The 17,420-nt window shown below is 42.3% G+C and overlaps 2 protein-coding genes across 4 annotated transcripts in view; one reads left to right on the top strand and one right to left on the bottom strand.

The window, feature by feature from the left end:
• The first annotated feature begins 906 nt into the window (after window positions 1–906).
• Window positions 907–16,253, top strand: LOC136845239 (uncharacterized). The gene is made up of 6 exons (XM_067115329.1): window positions 907–1,208; window positions 8,060–8,265; window positions 9,580–9,715; window positions 10,453–10,592; window positions 11,833–12,376; window positions 16,125–16,253. Exons 1-6 carry the CDS (start codon window positions 1,160–1,162, stop codon window positions 16,202–16,204), a joined length of 1,155 nt encoding a protein of 384 aa, XP_066971430.1. The 5' UTR covers window positions 907–1,159; the 3' UTR covers window positions 16,205–16,253.
• LOC136845238 (uncharacterized) overlaps window positions 15,351–17,420 on the bottom strand; it is a 211,881-nt gene continuing 209,811 nt past the window's right edge. For all 3 annotated transcript variants that reach the window (XM_067115326.1, XM_067115327.1, XM_067115328.1), the window contains one exon: window positions 15,351–15,427. In XM_067115326.1, coding sequence (XP_066971427.1) covers window positions 15,414–15,427 — 14 coding nt within the window. In that variant the 3' untranslated portion in view covers window positions 15,351–15,413. The remainder of the gene's footprint in view (window positions 15,428–17,420) is intronic.

Raw genomic sequence — 17,420 nt, 5'->3', positions numbered from 1 at the left:
ACATGCACTATATTGCCCTCGCATGCCTGTGGTACGATAACATCTATTTCAGCGGGCTTACCACCAACCTCGCGCGGTCGAACAGGTTTCGTGTTTACGTGTTTCTTTTTAACTGTGGTTTCTCCAAAGGAGTCTAGAAAACCGGGTGTCGCATTACCTCGCTTTCTACACACGCGTTATTCAAACCCTAGATTCTGATTGGCCGAATCACCCACGTTATCCAATACCATTCGTTTTGATCTCATCAAGGTTGTTGGCTTCCGATATCACTTTTCCTCCTGGGAAAATCAAGGCAGAAACTTGACCGACCAGCCAGAAGTTACCTGTGGATTGGTTGGATCGGGCACAGAGAGAGAGAGAGAGAGAGAGAGAGAGAGAGAGAGAGAGAGAGAGAGAGAGAGAGAGAGAGAGAGAGAGAGAGAGGTGCGGCAGCAGAAAGCGAAGGTTTCCCCTTCACTGTTCATAACGTGGATGCAAAAGATAAGGCATATAAAAGCTGCAAAAATAAATTATGAAAGAATCTCTAAAACAATCAATTCACTTACGCATCGTTATATATATTTCTTTGACATCAAATTACGTTTTTATGTCAAAGGCTATTTTGCTATGTTTAGGATCTTGACCAAATAATTTTGCAAAACACTGCCTTGAAAGCTTATGCGAAACTAGAATTCTAAAATGAAAAGAAAATGATAGCTTGCGCTTCAATGAAAATGCTCACGGGCATACATGCTCTTTCAAGGCAAATAATAAAGAGAAATTTCCATAATTTGCAAACTTACAGGAGAACGTTATTTTATGAAAAGTATACATATAAATCAAAAGTAAAGATTATTATCAGGAAACTGGTAGCAAATCACTGCAACGAAGCTACTCCCTGATTATCCAGGAGGAGTTTGAACTCGGTTGTCAGTTGAAAAGTGGGAGTGTTGTGGTAAAGTCGGTGTTAACGCTGTCTCTTCAGAAATACAATTAAACCTTTAATTTAGGCACAAAATTATACCCATTGTTCAGAAGTACTAAAAATATGTGCTATTCATGCCGTGAGGTCCCTATGCAGCTCAGAAATATTTGAAAATTAATTAATGTATGTACGGCGTGCGCAAGTTTTCGTAAGGCATTTTTCCTCGAAAGGAAGTGAAAATTACCGCTACAAGAGATGAGGATAATTGTGATATTATTCATTCAACTTGCACTTCTGATGAAAGGTGAGATGACTTTATACATGCAAGCATATCTGTAATTATAATCCAAAGGTGCCAGACTATTCCATATACATATATACATATATATATATATATATATATATATATATATATATATATATATATATATATATATATATATATAGAGAGAGAGAGAGAGAGAGAGAGAGAGAGAGAGAGAGAGAGAGAGAGAGAGAGAGAGAGAGAGGGTGGGTATATACTTTTACCATATCTTCAAAATCTACGAGATCAAAATGAGATGATTTTATCTTAAATCTTGTTTTGAAGTCTTGATGACTTTCCTAGTCCGCTAAGATTCGTCCTGAAAAGGGTTCTTTCACTGAAACATGCAAATGAAATTAAAGACCAGGAGGAATAGGGCAGGAATTTAATTTAATGGATATAACCACATACAACAGACGTTGCCATGATACAGTAGATTATGAGAATATATAACTGCACGGACAGGCACAGCAACTTATTTAGGCCGATTCTACTTAATACAACGAACATAAGCTCTGATAAAAGTTTAGGAGCTTAAGCGCTGCTATAACCTCCAGCAACCCATAGCGTTCTGGTGAATGTGAAAATGAGGTCTAAATTACAATACACTTCCTTTCAAAGAAGCTCGAAGCATAATGGACTTTTTGAAATTGTGATCTAGCTTACAAATATGTATTCATGTCTCAAAGAGTGAGGTGGTTTGGAAATGTGATAAGAAGGGGTGAGGAGCGGTCAGTTGGATGGAGACCAGTAGGGAAGGTCCAATAAATACTAGACCAGTTGGGAATTCTGACGGCAAGAGTACTGTACAAGAGAGATGGCAGTGGAGGAATAAATTTCCGACCAACCCAATAAAGGGAAACTCTGATGTAGGTAAATGTTATGATGACTGTTGAGAATGTGCAAACATTCAAATACAGTAAGCACACAACCCTCGACTTGCAAAGCAAGTTTCCATGGAAACTACTTCCATACGCGACAGAAGTGACAAACGGTGGAAGAGGAAAAACAAATGAAGATGGGAGAGTGCATGAAGGGAATCACTGAGAAAATTAATAATCTTACTTGTCGGGATATCCTGAAACATCAATAAAGGGACTGTTGCTATATCAAAATGTTATGCCGGAGACTAAGCCAAGATCATTATTCATCTAATTGTTTTAAATTTGGTATCGGTAAGGTGATATTGTAAGGTTGTCCAAAAATAAGATAACAGGAACAATGAAACTGATTTATTAACAAAAAAACATATACAACTTTCTAAAAAGGACTGCAGCCATATCTGCATGAAGGCCCAGTGCATAAAGGGCAGATGTGTGACCTGGGTCAACCAATTATGCAGATACAAATATACAACCTTAAGAAACTAAATCTAAGGCATGGAATATGACCTGCCAGACAAATGTTACAATAAATAATAATAAGTTATTAATGCCGACTGGCTTTGTTTTTACATAAATCAACAGCAGAACACTTCCGATGACCGCGACCCGACGACCTCGGTCGCGGAGCCTTCCAAGGTGAAGGCTGGAAGGTCCCTTACAGAAAACGGAGCGGAGGAGAACGAGTTTCAGGGGGGACCTTACAGTACTCCCCCCCAAGACGTTTGTGACGGCTGATTAATTCCTGTAACGGGAGGGAGGGCGGAGGGTTCCCCTGGATCTTGAAGTGAAAACTAAGGGAGGGGTACCGTCCTCGGTGTCCTCCTGCAGGATACCAGCCCCTTGGTGGCTCTTGGGGGAAACGATTGCTCTGGGAGGACGTCCCCGTCCCTTCCTTGTGCGCTGCTGACATGCGATAATGGGCGCCTGGGTGGCCCGTTGACCCTCGACACCTTCTGGATCAGCTTCGTCGGGCAGAAAGGCTGGTTTCAACCGGTCTATGGAGACCCAATCTTCCCTCCCATGGATGTGAAGCTGGTAGGCCTTCCCGTTACGCCGAAGTACTTTGAAGGGGCCCCTGTACGGATTTGTTAGGGGGGGCCGTACTGCATCGTCCCTGACGAAGACCTGCCTGCAAGATGATAAGGCTGGGGGAATGTAGACTGGGGTCCTTGCTTGGAAGGATCGCCTACAAGGTACAAATTTGCCGGCAATCTCCCGTAGCCTCTGCATGGTGATGTCCTTCCTTCCTTCGACCAGTTCTCCCGGCACGGTCAGCGTTTCCCCATAGACTTTCTCGGCAGGGGACGGCTCGCCGTTGGCCCGTGGGGCGGTCCTGAGGCCGAGGAGGACCCAAGGTAGCTGGTCTTTCCAATTTTCTCCTGAACACCTTGCTGTAAGGGAGGCCTTCAGTGAACGGTGAAACCTTTCCACCATCCCGTTTGCCTCGGGGTTGTAAGATGTTGTGGTATGGTGTTTGGTGCCCAGGAGCTGGGTCAGGGCGGCCCACAGCTCCGACAGGAATGCCGAGCCCCTATCCGTGGATATGTCGTCCGGGACTCCGAACCGGCTGATCCAGCTGGTGAGGAGAGCTTCTGCGCATGCTGTAGAAGTTGCTTCGGACATCGGCGTTGCCTCTGGCCACCTGGTGGAGCGGTCGACGACTGTCAGGATGTATCTGGCTCCTCCTGAAGGTGGTAGGGGCCGACGATGTCGACATGGATGTGGCCGAAGCGTCTCCTCGGCTGCGGGAACTCTCCTACCCCTGATTCTGTGTGCCTGCCGACCTTGCTTCTCTGGCAGTGGAGGCATTGCTTGGCCCAGGTCCTGGCGTCCTTTCGGATCCCGTGCCACATGAATTTTTCCGTCAGGAGGCGCGAGGTGGTACGGCCTGAGGGGTGGGAGAGGCCGTGGATCACGTCGAAGACCTCCTTACGCCGGGAGGCCGGGATTAGGGGACGGGGACGGCCCGTGCTGGTGTCGCAGAGAAGGGTGAGATCTGAATTTCCGAAGGGCACGTCCCTCCACACCAGGGACGTATAGGCGGTACGGTAGGCGGGTGTCTCTGGGTCGACAGCCTGTTCACGGGCGAGGTCCTCATAATCGATCCCGAGCTGGATGGAGTTGACCTCAATCCTGGAGAGGGCGTCTGCTACTGGGTTGCTCTTGCCGGGGATGTAACGGACGGAACAGGAGAACTCCGCCAATGCTGCCAGATGCCTCTGCTGCCTTGCCGACCAAGCGTCCCCCGCCTTCGTGAAGGCGTGGACCAGGGGTTGGTGGTCTGTCCACAGGATGAAGGGCGTCCCCTCCAGGAGGAACTTGAAGTGTCTCACCGCCACGTAAGCGGCGAGGAGCTCCCTGTCGAACGTGCTGTATCGTGCCTCGGTGGGACTAAGTTTCTTGCTGAAGAAGGCCAGGGGGTGGGGTGTGCCGTGGATTACCTGTTCCAGGACGGCGCCGCAGGCAACATTGCTGGCGTCTGTTGTCAGCTGCAGAGGGGCACTGGGGTCATGGTGTGCCAACGTCGCTGCCTTGGCGAGGGATGCCTTCGCTTCGTGGAAGGCCCAGTCCTGTTCTGGTCCCCACACTAAGGATTTGGGGCGTCCCTTCAGGGCCTCCGTCAGGGGGGCCATGGTGTGGGCAACACCCGGGATGAATCTCCTGTAATAGTTCACCATCCCGAGGAACTCCTGAAGGGCCTTGATTGATGTGGGCGTGGGGAACTTCTCAATGGCCCTGACCTTAGAAGACAGGGGGTGGACGCCCTTGGTTGAGATTTCGTGGCCCAGGAATTCGATTTTCTCCACCCCGAAGGTACACTTGTCGAACCGCACGACGAGCCCGTTGTCATTCAGTCGTTTGAGGACGGCCCGCAGGTGCTGAAGGTGTTCCTCCCGTGACCTGGAGAATATGAGTATGTCGTCTACATAGCAGACGCAGAAGTCCAGGTCACCGAGGATGCTGTCCATCAGACGCTGGAAGGTCGCCCCTGCGTTCCTCAACCCGAAGGTGGAGAATGCGAAGACGAAGGACCCGAATGGTGTAACGATGGCGGTTTTTGGGATGTCTTCTGGTGCTACAGGAACCTGGAAATAGGACTTCAGGAGGTCCACTTTGGAGAATATTTTAGCCCTGTGGAATGAAGATGTCAGGTCCTGCATGTTCGGCAGGGGGTAGTGGTCTGGCTCTGTCACTATGTTCAGACGGCGATAGTCCCCACAGGGTCTCCAGGTGCCGTCGGCCTTCTTCACCATGTGGAGGGGGGAGGCCCAGGGGCTGGAGGCCTTCCTGCAGATCCCCATCCTTTCCATCTCTGCGAAGGCCTTCTTCGCCTCCTGAAGGCGCTGCTGGGGAAGTCGTCGGAACTTGGCGTAGACAGGGGGGCCCTTCGTCGATATGTGATGGTAGATACCGTGCTTCGCAGGGGTCCCAGGCGTCAGGCGGAGTTCTGGCTTGAACACTCCAGGGAACTCCTTCAGGAGGGCGCCGTACTGGTGGAATCCTACGGAGCAGAGGGTGGTCTCACAGGGGCCGGTGGATAGGGGCAGGGCCTGACAGGTCCCCATATCGATGAGGCGCTTCCGACCCACGTCCACTGCTAGGTCGTAGTGGGCGAGGAAGTCCGCCCCCAGAAGCGGGGTTCTCACGTCGGCGATGATGAACTCCCAGTTGAAGTTCCTCCCAAGGATGGAGACCGAAAGTGGCCTGGTTCCGTAGGAGGGATGGGGACCCGTTCGCTGCCGTCAGGTAGGTTGTCGCGTCGGCGGGGCGCCGGAGGTCTTCTCCTGAGGGTGGAAAGACTGAGCGGATGGCCCCGGTGTCCACCAACATCATCTTGCCGGAGGTTGCCTCCCTGACGTGAAACCTACTGACGAGGGTTTCCGTGGCCCCTGAAGTACTGCTGCTGCGTGAGTGCGGGCGGCCTGCCGGGCAGGCTGCCTCCCGGCCCGTTGGGCAGGCCGCCTCCCGGCCCGTTTTTTGGATGTGTGAATGAGCAGGGGGGCCGGCATAACTTGGCGTATTTGCCGAACTTCTTGTGGAAGTGACAAATGCCAGGTACCTCTTCTTTGCGGTGGTGGGGTGGCTTTTTCTTGATGACAGCGCAGATGGGATCTTCAGGGACTTCTTGAAGGAGGATGGCGTTGGTGGAGGACACTGCAGCTGTAGTCTCCCTGGTCGCACGTACAACCTCCGTCAGGCGGTGCGCAGTCTCGACGAGGATGTCCCGGGGCAGGCTGAAGGGGTCCGGGATCTGGGATCGGACCTCTGGGCGTAGCTGACGCAGGAAGATTTCTGTTGGCAGGTCGACCTGTCTCCGCAGGCCGTAGCTGTCCGTGTCGGGGAGGTAGAGGAGGTCCTCGATGGCGTTCATTATGTCCCTGGGGTCCCCGTCTCTCCTGGGGTTGAGGGCAAGGTCCATCAGGCGGGATGCCCTCTCGGAGGCCGACGCTGTGCAGGTCTCGAGGAGATTATCTTTAAGCCGGAGGAATGTTACTGGGTCCCCAGGGAGCGGAGCCACGTCGCGACCTTCTTATAGATTTCCTCGGCAGGGCATTGATGGCAATATCGGCCTGGAGGACAGCATCCGTCAGACCGCAACTCGGAAGTTCCCTTCTACCCTGTAGAACCATCCTCAGGGTCGTCCCGGTGTAAGGGGGAGTCGGACGGTCGGGCGACCTTCAGCTGCTCTGGTGCACGCGGCGCGGAACAGGCAAGATTCGGGAGACGGACAGGCTGCGGGGGTAGGTGTCGGCCCTGGCGTGAGGTGCGCAGGAGCGAGTGAGGCAGGATGTCTCCTGATGCGTCAGCTACCGAGGGACCGAGTGTAACAGATCTGTCTGTCATGTTTGTTTTGTTCAACCTTATCAATGTCTCGAGCACCAAAACGCATAAAGTACGCCGTAATTAGTCCGCTAATGGTGCGGAGACCTACCGGAGTCGAACGCCCAACGCCAGTGGGCGCCGTATCAAGTCCGTTAGGGGCGTGAAGTTTTCATCCGAGCCAAAACTAAGCGCCGTGGTTAGTCCGTTAATGGCTCGGAGAAATACTCCTTGGGTCACCAATGTAAGGTTGTCCAAAAATAAGATAACAGGAACAATGAAACTGATTTATTAGCAAAAAAACATATACAACTTTCTAAAAAGGACTGCAGCCATATCTGCATGAAGGCCCAGTGCATAAAGGGCAGATGTGTGACCTGGGTCAACCAATTATGCAGATACAAATATACAACCTTAAGAAACTAAATCTAAGGCATGGAATATGACCTGCCAGACAAATGTTACAATAAATAATAATAAGTTATTAATGCCGACTGGCTTTGTTTTTACATAAATCAACAGCAGAACACTTCCGATGACCGCGACCCGACGACCTCGGGTCGCGGAGCCTTCCAAGGTGAAGGCTGGAAGGTCCCTTACAGAAAACGGAGCGGAGGAGAACGAGTTTCAGGGGGGACCTTACAATATATTTCATTGGCTGAAAAACTTTACTATCGATGGGATGGGAGTTTTGGGAGCGCATAAGTCTATTAGCTGATTCATCAGGGGCCACTGAGTAGACAAGTTGTTGGGCGCTGATTACGTAAGCATATTCAGTCTTTATGACATTGTGCAACAGCGCAATGGCCTTTAAACCCTTTTAAACAGTAACTTAAACAACTATTCAACCCTGCTGAGCTGCAAAATTATGTAAACACCATGAGGGGTGGTAGTCAACAACAACATTCAGTCCAAGGTTCATGCTGAATGAATATGACGTTTCCAACCTTTTCTGAATCAAGTCTGGTTTGCACAATGAATTCCAGAGAGACCATCCTGTGAATGTATATCTGGCAACTCAAGTGACTGTTTTGTATCGTCTTCCTTTTGTCGCACAGAAACTCTGGTAAGAAGACAAGATACATCTAGGCCTATGCGTCGTTGCTCAGCTTTCAATACACTCATAATACTAATTAAAAATTCTAGGTCTATGCGTTGTCGTTCAACGAGTGAGCGCCTCCGATCCAGTACTGGCGGGACAAACAGTCAAACTTGAATGCCTTTGGTCAGCGGGAAGCGGGCCTCCCCTCTACTCTCTGCGGTGGTGCAAAGACGGGCACCAGTTCTTTGCCATCACCCTTGTGCCACGTAGGAATAAGATCTCGTTCCCTCTGGAGGGTGTAAATGTGGTGGTAAGTCATGGGAAAGTATTCTAATGACATTAGCCAGTGGCAAAGATTAATAAGTTTTCATTAAAAAGCGTTATGGCCACAAATATTTTATAAAACTGCTGAACCAGGATTACCTTTGTGTATGTAAATAAACTTCCTAAAGCTTTATCAGCAATAAGTCATCCTTCTTTCATAAAATACACCATTCACCTCTATTCTCCAGGCACTCCTACACGTCACTGATAATAATGACCTTTCTTTCTATTTCTGACATTCTATCAAACCAGCATTTTCTAGGTTTTTTACCTTTTCAGCCTAAGATTTTTAAACTGTGCAGCCTTTCCATAAACTATCAACTCTACAAAATAAAAAAATAATAATTATACCAAAACAGCTCACCTGCATATTAGTAAGGTTTTTTACATTTCCGTGACTTCTAACTCTTTTCGTTTATAACACATACACTAGCTTCTTTCGTTGCACCACTTACACATATCTTCTTATGCCTGTTTTACCACATCTATTTACTACCTATACCAGTTACCAAATAAAGTACTTGCCTAAATCATCCCCTGGAACTTTATTGCTGTACATACTGTCTTTTAGCACTAAATCCTCCCAGCCACCCAATTTTACTATCATACTTTTTGGTATTGTTCACATTCAGTTTACTGTTTTGGATTCATTCAGCTCTCTCCGTCTGAAAACAATCAGAATCATAACCAGTATATCTACAACTTGATCTCGAAACACCAAATAACATTTTATTATCTACAACCTTACTATGTACAAGCTGTCCTCTTGCATTTCATCTGCTCTTTTCCCAACTCATTTCATCATCATCCTATTCATATATTATATTTTAAAAATGTTCCTATATTTTAAAATGTAACCTGCCTAACCACCTAGCCATCCATACCCTATTTAAATCTTGCATACACTGAGCGTATGGCTTACCATAACTTTGGGAGGCCAAATCAATTACTCATTTAATACAGCATTCCAATTTTGTATCTTCTTCATCTAGTTTTGTAACTTCATCTCAATCTCTATACAGTATATGTATTGTGATAGTTTGTTAACATTTTTATACCTTCAAATATTATGCCACAGAGAGCCCATAATATTGAATCCAGTTTACTTTAGGAATGACTTACACCCAAAGGGAAGTATACAGTATATGGTGAGACCTCGAATACTAACAAAGATGGCATATGTTCGAATCCCGGTCAAGGCAGGAAGACCATCATACATAATATATATATACATATATATTATATGTGTATAAATATATATATTTACTAAGAAAAATTATTTAATTCTTCTTTCACAAAGCTGAGTACATCAGATGAGTACTCCGTGAGCCTAACCAATGCCAGCTCTGCAACATCTGGAACATACACCTGTGAAGCAATGAGCGACAAACCTTACTTTCTCTCCAGCGCCAGATCAGTAAGCATCAGTGTCATAGGTGAGGCCAAAATCGTATCTCTGTCATTATTCAAATACTGTATAGTTAAAACAGTTGTAAAACCTATTGCAGTCAAGCGAAAAATGCCTACCATCTCCAAATACTAAAATTCCATATACGGTACACACTAGCTTCAGGTCATAAACTTCAAAACATGAATCTCTCTGAATGAATGATTAAATGAACTTTCTGCTATACTTAATGACTGCTTCCCTCCTTTTCCTCATTTATAACAAAAAGTACCCTCTTTTACAGAGATCTTAATTAGAGGTACTGTTGTCTTTTCTTAAATTTCTGGAGGTGACAATCTATTTATCTCTCCAAAGGTGAAAGCCTCTGTATATCTGGCACACCGTTTGCAATGCTTCGGGTAAACACTTTTATAAGTACTGTATCATGCATATCAACTCCTCTTCTTGTGAGAACTTGCATTCATTAAATGTCAGAAGCGATTCCATATATAAAAATAGCTTTGACTACTCAACTCCAAAACCAGGGAGCTCAGTTACTTGGTGAATAATGCCTTTAAAATAGTAGCAATATATTTCGCATGCATAACTGATACTCAGTAAGACAGGATCCTTTTATTAAAAAATTTCAACACCGTATTCATTTATTCATTATCATCTTTTGGTTTCACACCAAATAAATTTTCAGATATTTTCATCATCACTAGAGTAGTAACAGTAACAGCTTATCTTAAGTCACAGAAATTGATGATAGTTATTTCCTTGCAGAGGTTCCCATATCAGGTCCTAACTGGCGTGGAGTATTAAGTGTTTACCACGTAGAGCAAAAGCTCCATGCACACTGTCATGTGGCTGGGTCACGTCCTCCTGCAAATTTCTCATTCTGGATTAATGACTACCATGTTCAGGTATTGATCTCTGCTATAACACAGTGGATTTCTTTTTCTTGAGTGTCATCTATGTAAGATAAAATTCCACATTCCTGATAACCCCATGTACTCCTTTCTACAGGAAGAATATTCATGGAATCTATTTTACTTTTCCAAAGCAGAAGTAATAATTACTTCATATTCCTCATTAATATTACTGTAATTATGATTGTACTGGTATGCAATTTACTTCATATATGTGTCACAGATCATTTGATTCTTGTGCTATATCTCTATTTTAAGGTCCTGGTTTTCCATTTTTTCTGTGTACACTTTGAAGGTATTACAGTACAACAATACCTACTGCTTTATTTACATCAGGAATGACTCCCATTTGGCAAATAACTTGAATTTTGGTAAATGAAGTACTGTACCATGTTACATGCTATTTAAGTAAAATCAAAAGCCTCACATATTTTGATACTGCAGTAAAACATGTCAAAAACACACGTTGCCAATTTATCACACACACATAAAAACAGTCTGAGTAGAAGTCAACACTGTTATGACATCTCCATTTTGGGTGTTATATGTCACAAATACATTTGTTGTTTCCTCTTACCTGTGGTAGTGTAAAGATGGTATTTAAACATATGTTTGACCGTCCCATTCTTCATCACAGAGGGCCAAGAATGAAGAGCAATAATAAAGCGATATCTTCTTTGCTTTGGTTTATTGCTCAGCTACATGTTGAGAGGACGTAGAAGAGTATACAAAATACATAAGCGTGTGATAAAGGATCATAACAAACATATGAGCATCGTAACAAGGAATCATATCCTACATACATGAGGTAAAACTTACAGGATCAAAGCCTGTGTGTCAGATTCATTACTATCACCATAATAATTGGTCATACTTGTACATTTTAACATGATGCACCATCTTGCAATAGCTTTGAACGGAACGCATCCACTTGACTGAGCTTTCCTGCGCTCATTACAGATCTCGCATGCAGCAAACATAACTGTCTTGCACTTACATTAAGACATACTGTACATGACAAACACCTTATTAGCAGTTGTGCTTCATACAATCATCTGTCATTTGCCAGATTTGCTCTCCACTCACAGTCACTGACTTGTTTCCAACCTGTTTGTGACATGGATACAAGAAGGTGCTGACATGTGTTTATGATACGCTCTACTATAGTGTGGAAGCACTTAAGGTAACATGCTGTAATGAATAGGCTTTCATTCACTCTTTCTAATATTTTCAGGAAAATGAATGGATTATACAGCATGTTCCTCAAAAGGAAACTACAGAGAACCTCTGGAACTCTTCTTCAACCTTAATTGTACCACTATCAGCCAGCAATATCCAGAAGTTCCTTCATGAAAAAAAGGAATCCCACAACCCCCAAATAACATTATCAGCAGATGATGACTCATATCACAATCTTCAGAGACATTCCTACGAAAGCAACAGAAGAAACATAAGATGGTCCACAAGAAGTACTGTTCTTCCTGGCTTACAACCATCTTCTTTTTCCTCGTTCTCTTTTTCTATATCCCGCAACAAGAGAGACTATGAGAGTAAGCCTTCAATTCTCATGTTGCCTCCTGCACACGAAAGGTCAACAAGAGTTTCATCTTCACAAAGGAGGCTCTTGAGCTGGAGTGGTGACAATAAGGACACAAAATTAAACCTTACTTGCATTGCTAATGTAGGAGGAATTCCTTTGCACACTAATGCAAAATCAATAATTACTTTCCCTAAGGAGCCAGAGTACAACAGCATCAAGGTGTTGCTCAAAGGAACAGGTACAGTAGCTAGATTTTTATATTCATGTTTTTCTCTGCACCATATGTTTAACACGTATGGTGGGAATAAAATTCTTTCTATCTCATCTCTTGATTCTCTTTCTCTCTACCACAAGAAGGCTTCTTTCTCTCTCTCTTTACAGGAACGATTTCAGTCACTGGTTTGTTGACTTTAAGCGGAAAGTTCCACCTCTCTGGTAATTCTAAGATTACACAGTTCAGTATGTAATTCTTTCCTACTACTGCTAGACTTTAGATTTCTTTCTGTCTTAGTTTTCTGACTTATAACCTTGCTTCCAATGAAGGAGAGGCATGTTTTCTTATCAGCCTCAATTCAAACACTACAGTATATGGGAATATGAGGAAATTCAGTCCTTAGAAACATGACATAAATTCAAATAGGAACTTAATATGAAAACCATACGCCTAAGTGGGACGTCTGCTACAAAAATTCACCTGGGGATTGACGAGGCATATCACAAACTCATGATGAGTCTCTAAATATGTAAAGGTTAATGTGCAATTTTAGTGTTTTTCACATTGGGACTTTAACAGAATACAGTATAAATTGAAATAACAAGGGAAAAATGTATGCAGTATGAACTGTTTTCAATGAACTTCAAGAATCTGGGTTGTAATAGTCATTGGGAGCTTTCTAGTGACAAAGCCCCAAAAAATACCTTCTCCACAAAAAACCAGTTCCCTCCCTCTCTCACTTTTTTTCTTATAACAAGCTGAGAAAGAAACAAACTTCATGGCAAATACAATCAGCATTAAATTGAACTCTGTATGCATAATTTTGTTTCTACCATCTTTCTATGTGTGGGATGTATGTGCATGCATCAGTGTGTACTGTACATAACGCATTTTTTTGGTTCCCAGTACAGTATATTAAGAAAATATCCTACATAAACGTTTATGATGAAAGGCCTGTCAATGCAAATAAGGTTTACAGTATAAGGTCTGTGAATATAGGACTGGAATCCATGAACTGTACTGTAACTAAATACAAAATCCTTGAATGGGAAGCACAAAATTCATAAAGATTTGATTGAGTTATGCTGGGTTAGTCTAAGCTGAATGGTAAGAATTATTTATAAAGATTATAAATTTAAAAAGATCTTTACAACACTGGGACTGTATAAAATGTTGCTTGAAAAAATACCATCGCCATAAAAGATGAAATAAATATTACTTGGCAGTCTAAAATAGAAAACTCTCCAACACAGTCAAAGGGGACCCTAAATTTCAAATACAGTTGTGCCAAATTTTGCTTAGGCTACTGACCTGGTATTTAAATCCTAGTCATATTGACAAAGGAGTGAAGTCAGATTCAACAACATTCACATTCCGCTGTGATGCTGAAAGACTGTGCTAATTGCAATTTTTCTTATCAGTCATCACTGAACTGCATGTAAAAATTAAAATTAAATAAAAAATAACACAAGAAAGCATCTACACAAAGTATATACTGTATACATTTTTTAAAGCACAAGTCCTAAAAATGTAAAGTATACCTTAGTTACACTGTGCTTACACTTTAGGAAGCAGGCCTATCACTTTCTTCATGGTTAAGCTCAACCTTCTTATTTTTTTGCTATAAAAAATGTTTAATGACTTCTCTTTAGGAGATATTAGCTGGACTTCTTCCAAAACCCATATTCATTAACACCACAAGAACCACCAAGAGAGCTTATCCTTTTTTTTTTTATTATAAAACATTCATCAACATTTTCCTTTCATTTATTTATTCTCTATTACACAGTTTACTGAAGAAGAGAACAATATCTTCTTCTTTCGACTGTATCAGTCCCACTGTATAGCAGGGTCGGCTGCTGGAGTCAACTTTCTCTATCTATTTCTGTTCCTTGCATCTTCTTCCCCCAGTCCCAGCTCAACCATATCCCTCCCCACCACATCTGTCCATCTGATCCGCCGACGCTCCACACTCCTCCCCCATCACTGGAATGTTCTTAGCTTTCTTGATTGGTTCCACCTCCTCTCTTCTTATTACATGGCCATATTATCTCAGACGAGCTTACCTAGCCTTCTCCTTTACATTACATATACCACACATTCTTCTTATATCTTGACTCTCCCTCCTTTCCAGTAGTAATACTCCAGCAATCCCTCTCACCATCCTCATCTCAGTTCTTTCCAACAGTCCCTCCTCTTTCCTCTTAAGTACCTAAGTTTTTCCCCCATATAATAGTATGGGCCTGATAACTGTCTTAAAAATCTTCATTTTGAGTCTTAATGGCATTTTCTTGTCTAAAACAACTCCAGCTACTTCTCTCCATTTTTGCAATTATAAGTACTATTTTAATTTTACTATTTTAATTATAAGTACTATTTTAATTTGAAAGGCTGATATGCAAAATGCTAACATATTATTATGTAACCCTATCATACATGAATCAGAAATCAGTGTCAATTTTTATTGGTTACTTTGCTGTAAAAAGTAGTGATACAGAGAAAATAATCTAAAACTAGCACTTCAGCTTAAACAGATACTTTGGGGTCTGGCTTTATGATAAGTGACAAAGTCCATTAGGTAACAGAGCTCTATGTTATAGCCTGCATTGAATATTTTTTAGATATCTTATAGCCAACCTAAACTAACCTCCACTATACACTTAACATTCAATTTAAGAGATTTATCTAAAAATATATCATGTCCAAAATAGCAGCATGACAAAAAATATATAAATTCAGAAGCGATGTTCATTACGTGGAGGTGTTACTAGAAAAAAAGAGTGAATAAGGCTACGTGAAAGGAAAAAATTGTCAGTGGTGAATTAAAAAGGTGGATAAGAAAATTTTCCCCAACACTACTCAAAGAACTGTAACCGGGGTGAATGCAAATTTCTAACCATAAACATCAAAACTATTTACCTGTGCCTGAGTCTGTTTTCTAGTGCTATCCATTCATCTTGCAATCACAGAAGATAGTGTACTGCAGAACAAACATGACTTTCTTGTAAAACTGAATACTATAATTTTCAGTCTTCTCTGTTCAGGTGATCTTAAATTGCATTCACTTCTTTTGACCTAAGAAAGAAAATTTTTCTTATATGAAAGTTAATAAAAGGACATGTTAAGTATGCAGTAAGACACTTCACAAGATACATCTTGAAACTCCAGATTAAACATCACAAAGTGGAAACTTAGCTCCAGAAAAATTGTAACACACTAATTGGTATATAAACGCATCATATCCTCAAGGGAGAGAGTAGCAAGCTGCAAAGCAAAAAACTGCTAAAAAGTTATCTGAGTACATTATACTGTGCGCTCTTGGTAAGAGTACAGCTAAAATTGAATACTTTGTGTTGGTCATGACTGCTGCTAAGCCTGAAACTGATTACTATGTAGTGTTAAAGAGCTATGGAGAGAATAGAAAAAACTAGGACTTTCAACGCACTAAAATTTATGTGGTGTGCAATAATACAGAGATTATAAGAAGGAAAGCATAGCCCCAAACCAAATTACTTTACATTAAAAGGAGAGGTTAACATACATGAAGCTGGAATACTTTAGTCTGCAGTTCATGGAACCACCTATTTCTTAGAGGTGCCTCTATGGGTTCCCTATCATGACTCAAGGGTGGCAGAACTAAGTCATTTTGGATCTATGATATAGAATTTGTCAAAAAGTAAGGTCTTCTAAAGGTGTATCTAATTTCAAATGCTATAGTGGAAGAGGCGACAAACTAAAACAGAATATCTAATGAAAAGTTTTTTGCCCACAGGTTCACTGACATCTCATAGTTACTACTTATCTTCTGCAGCTTTGGTAATCATTGTGATTCATATGTTTATGCATTATTAAAATACTTTTTGTTTTTAATGTAAATAAAGAAATGGCTACCCTTTCTCAATCTGAACTTTATTATACTTCTTACTCCAAAATAATGCTCTAACTGAAGATATTGTAGTGAAAGAATGACCAAATTCACTATATCCATTTGCTGTACAATGTACTCATATCTGAAAAATATTTGATTTAAATGTTAAGTCTGGATTAAGAAGCCTATTTCCTAACAGTTTAATGTCCCCTGACAAAGGATGTCAAACTCCTAACTTGGTAGGCTATGAGAGTAACCTTTACATTGCTCTTTTTGAGTACTGCACTATATAATGATGGCATTCTGCACTGCAGCAACTGAAGTTATAATCAAGTTCCACAATGCAGTGTTCATCATTTTTAATGAATTAGACATACAATCAAGAGTTAAAGCTCGAACCAGAATGCTGATGTCATCAGTAACTTTGCAGATCTCCAAAAGCACTCCCAATCCAAAATCAAGAGATATTAAGGCACATCTAAGTGAAAACTGATTGTGTTCAAGGACTACGGTTATCTCAAGAGGTGTTCGCAGTGGTATGTATGTTGAAATTATCCCAGGCTTTGTGGTATGGCAAAAATCAGACAGACATATGGACTGATGGCCAATAACTGCAGGTTATCTCAGTACCTTTTCTGGTCTTGAAATCCCTAGGAACTGAAGTGACTCCCTTCAAACATCTCTCTACTTTTCTCCATATCAGAAAAGGGTCTACCAAAGGTTATAGTTCTACCGGTTCCTGTTTATTTCATATACCCCAAAACTGGACTTGGCAAAACCCAATGCCTTCTCAGAGACAAAATGAAAGCATCAAACAATACAATACTGTATTATGAATAGGATAATGGAACTTTTCTTTCACGCTAGTCAACAACAACAAAGCCAAGGTTGACATCCACTCACAGTGACATATAAGACAAGGTATTAGTAACAGAAGAAATGATACTCCCTAGGCTCACTAATTTGTCAGACATCAGTAAGATACTTGGAAAACAATGGTTTGCCATTTTCAGTATACATGGAAGAAAATTATAGCATATACAGCAATAATGAATATGCACTGTAGTTGATATGTGACAAAAATTAATAAACAAAATCATTTAAACTTTATTGTTGCTTTACATAATAAATATATTATTACTATCTTTTAATATATGATTCTACTTCTAAAGGAATACTCATCACAGACAAAATAACTGA

The sequence above is a fragment of the Macrobrachium rosenbergii genome, chromosome 13 (assembly GCF_040412425.1).
Source record: "Macrobrachium rosenbergii isolate ZJJX-2024 chromosome 13, ASM4041242v1, whole genome shotgun sequence".
Lineage (NCBI taxonomy): Eukaryota > Metazoa > Arthropoda > Malacostraca > Decapoda > Palaemonidae > Macrobrachium > Macrobrachium rosenbergii.
This window is presented reverse-complemented; position numbering and strand designations above follow the sequence as displayed.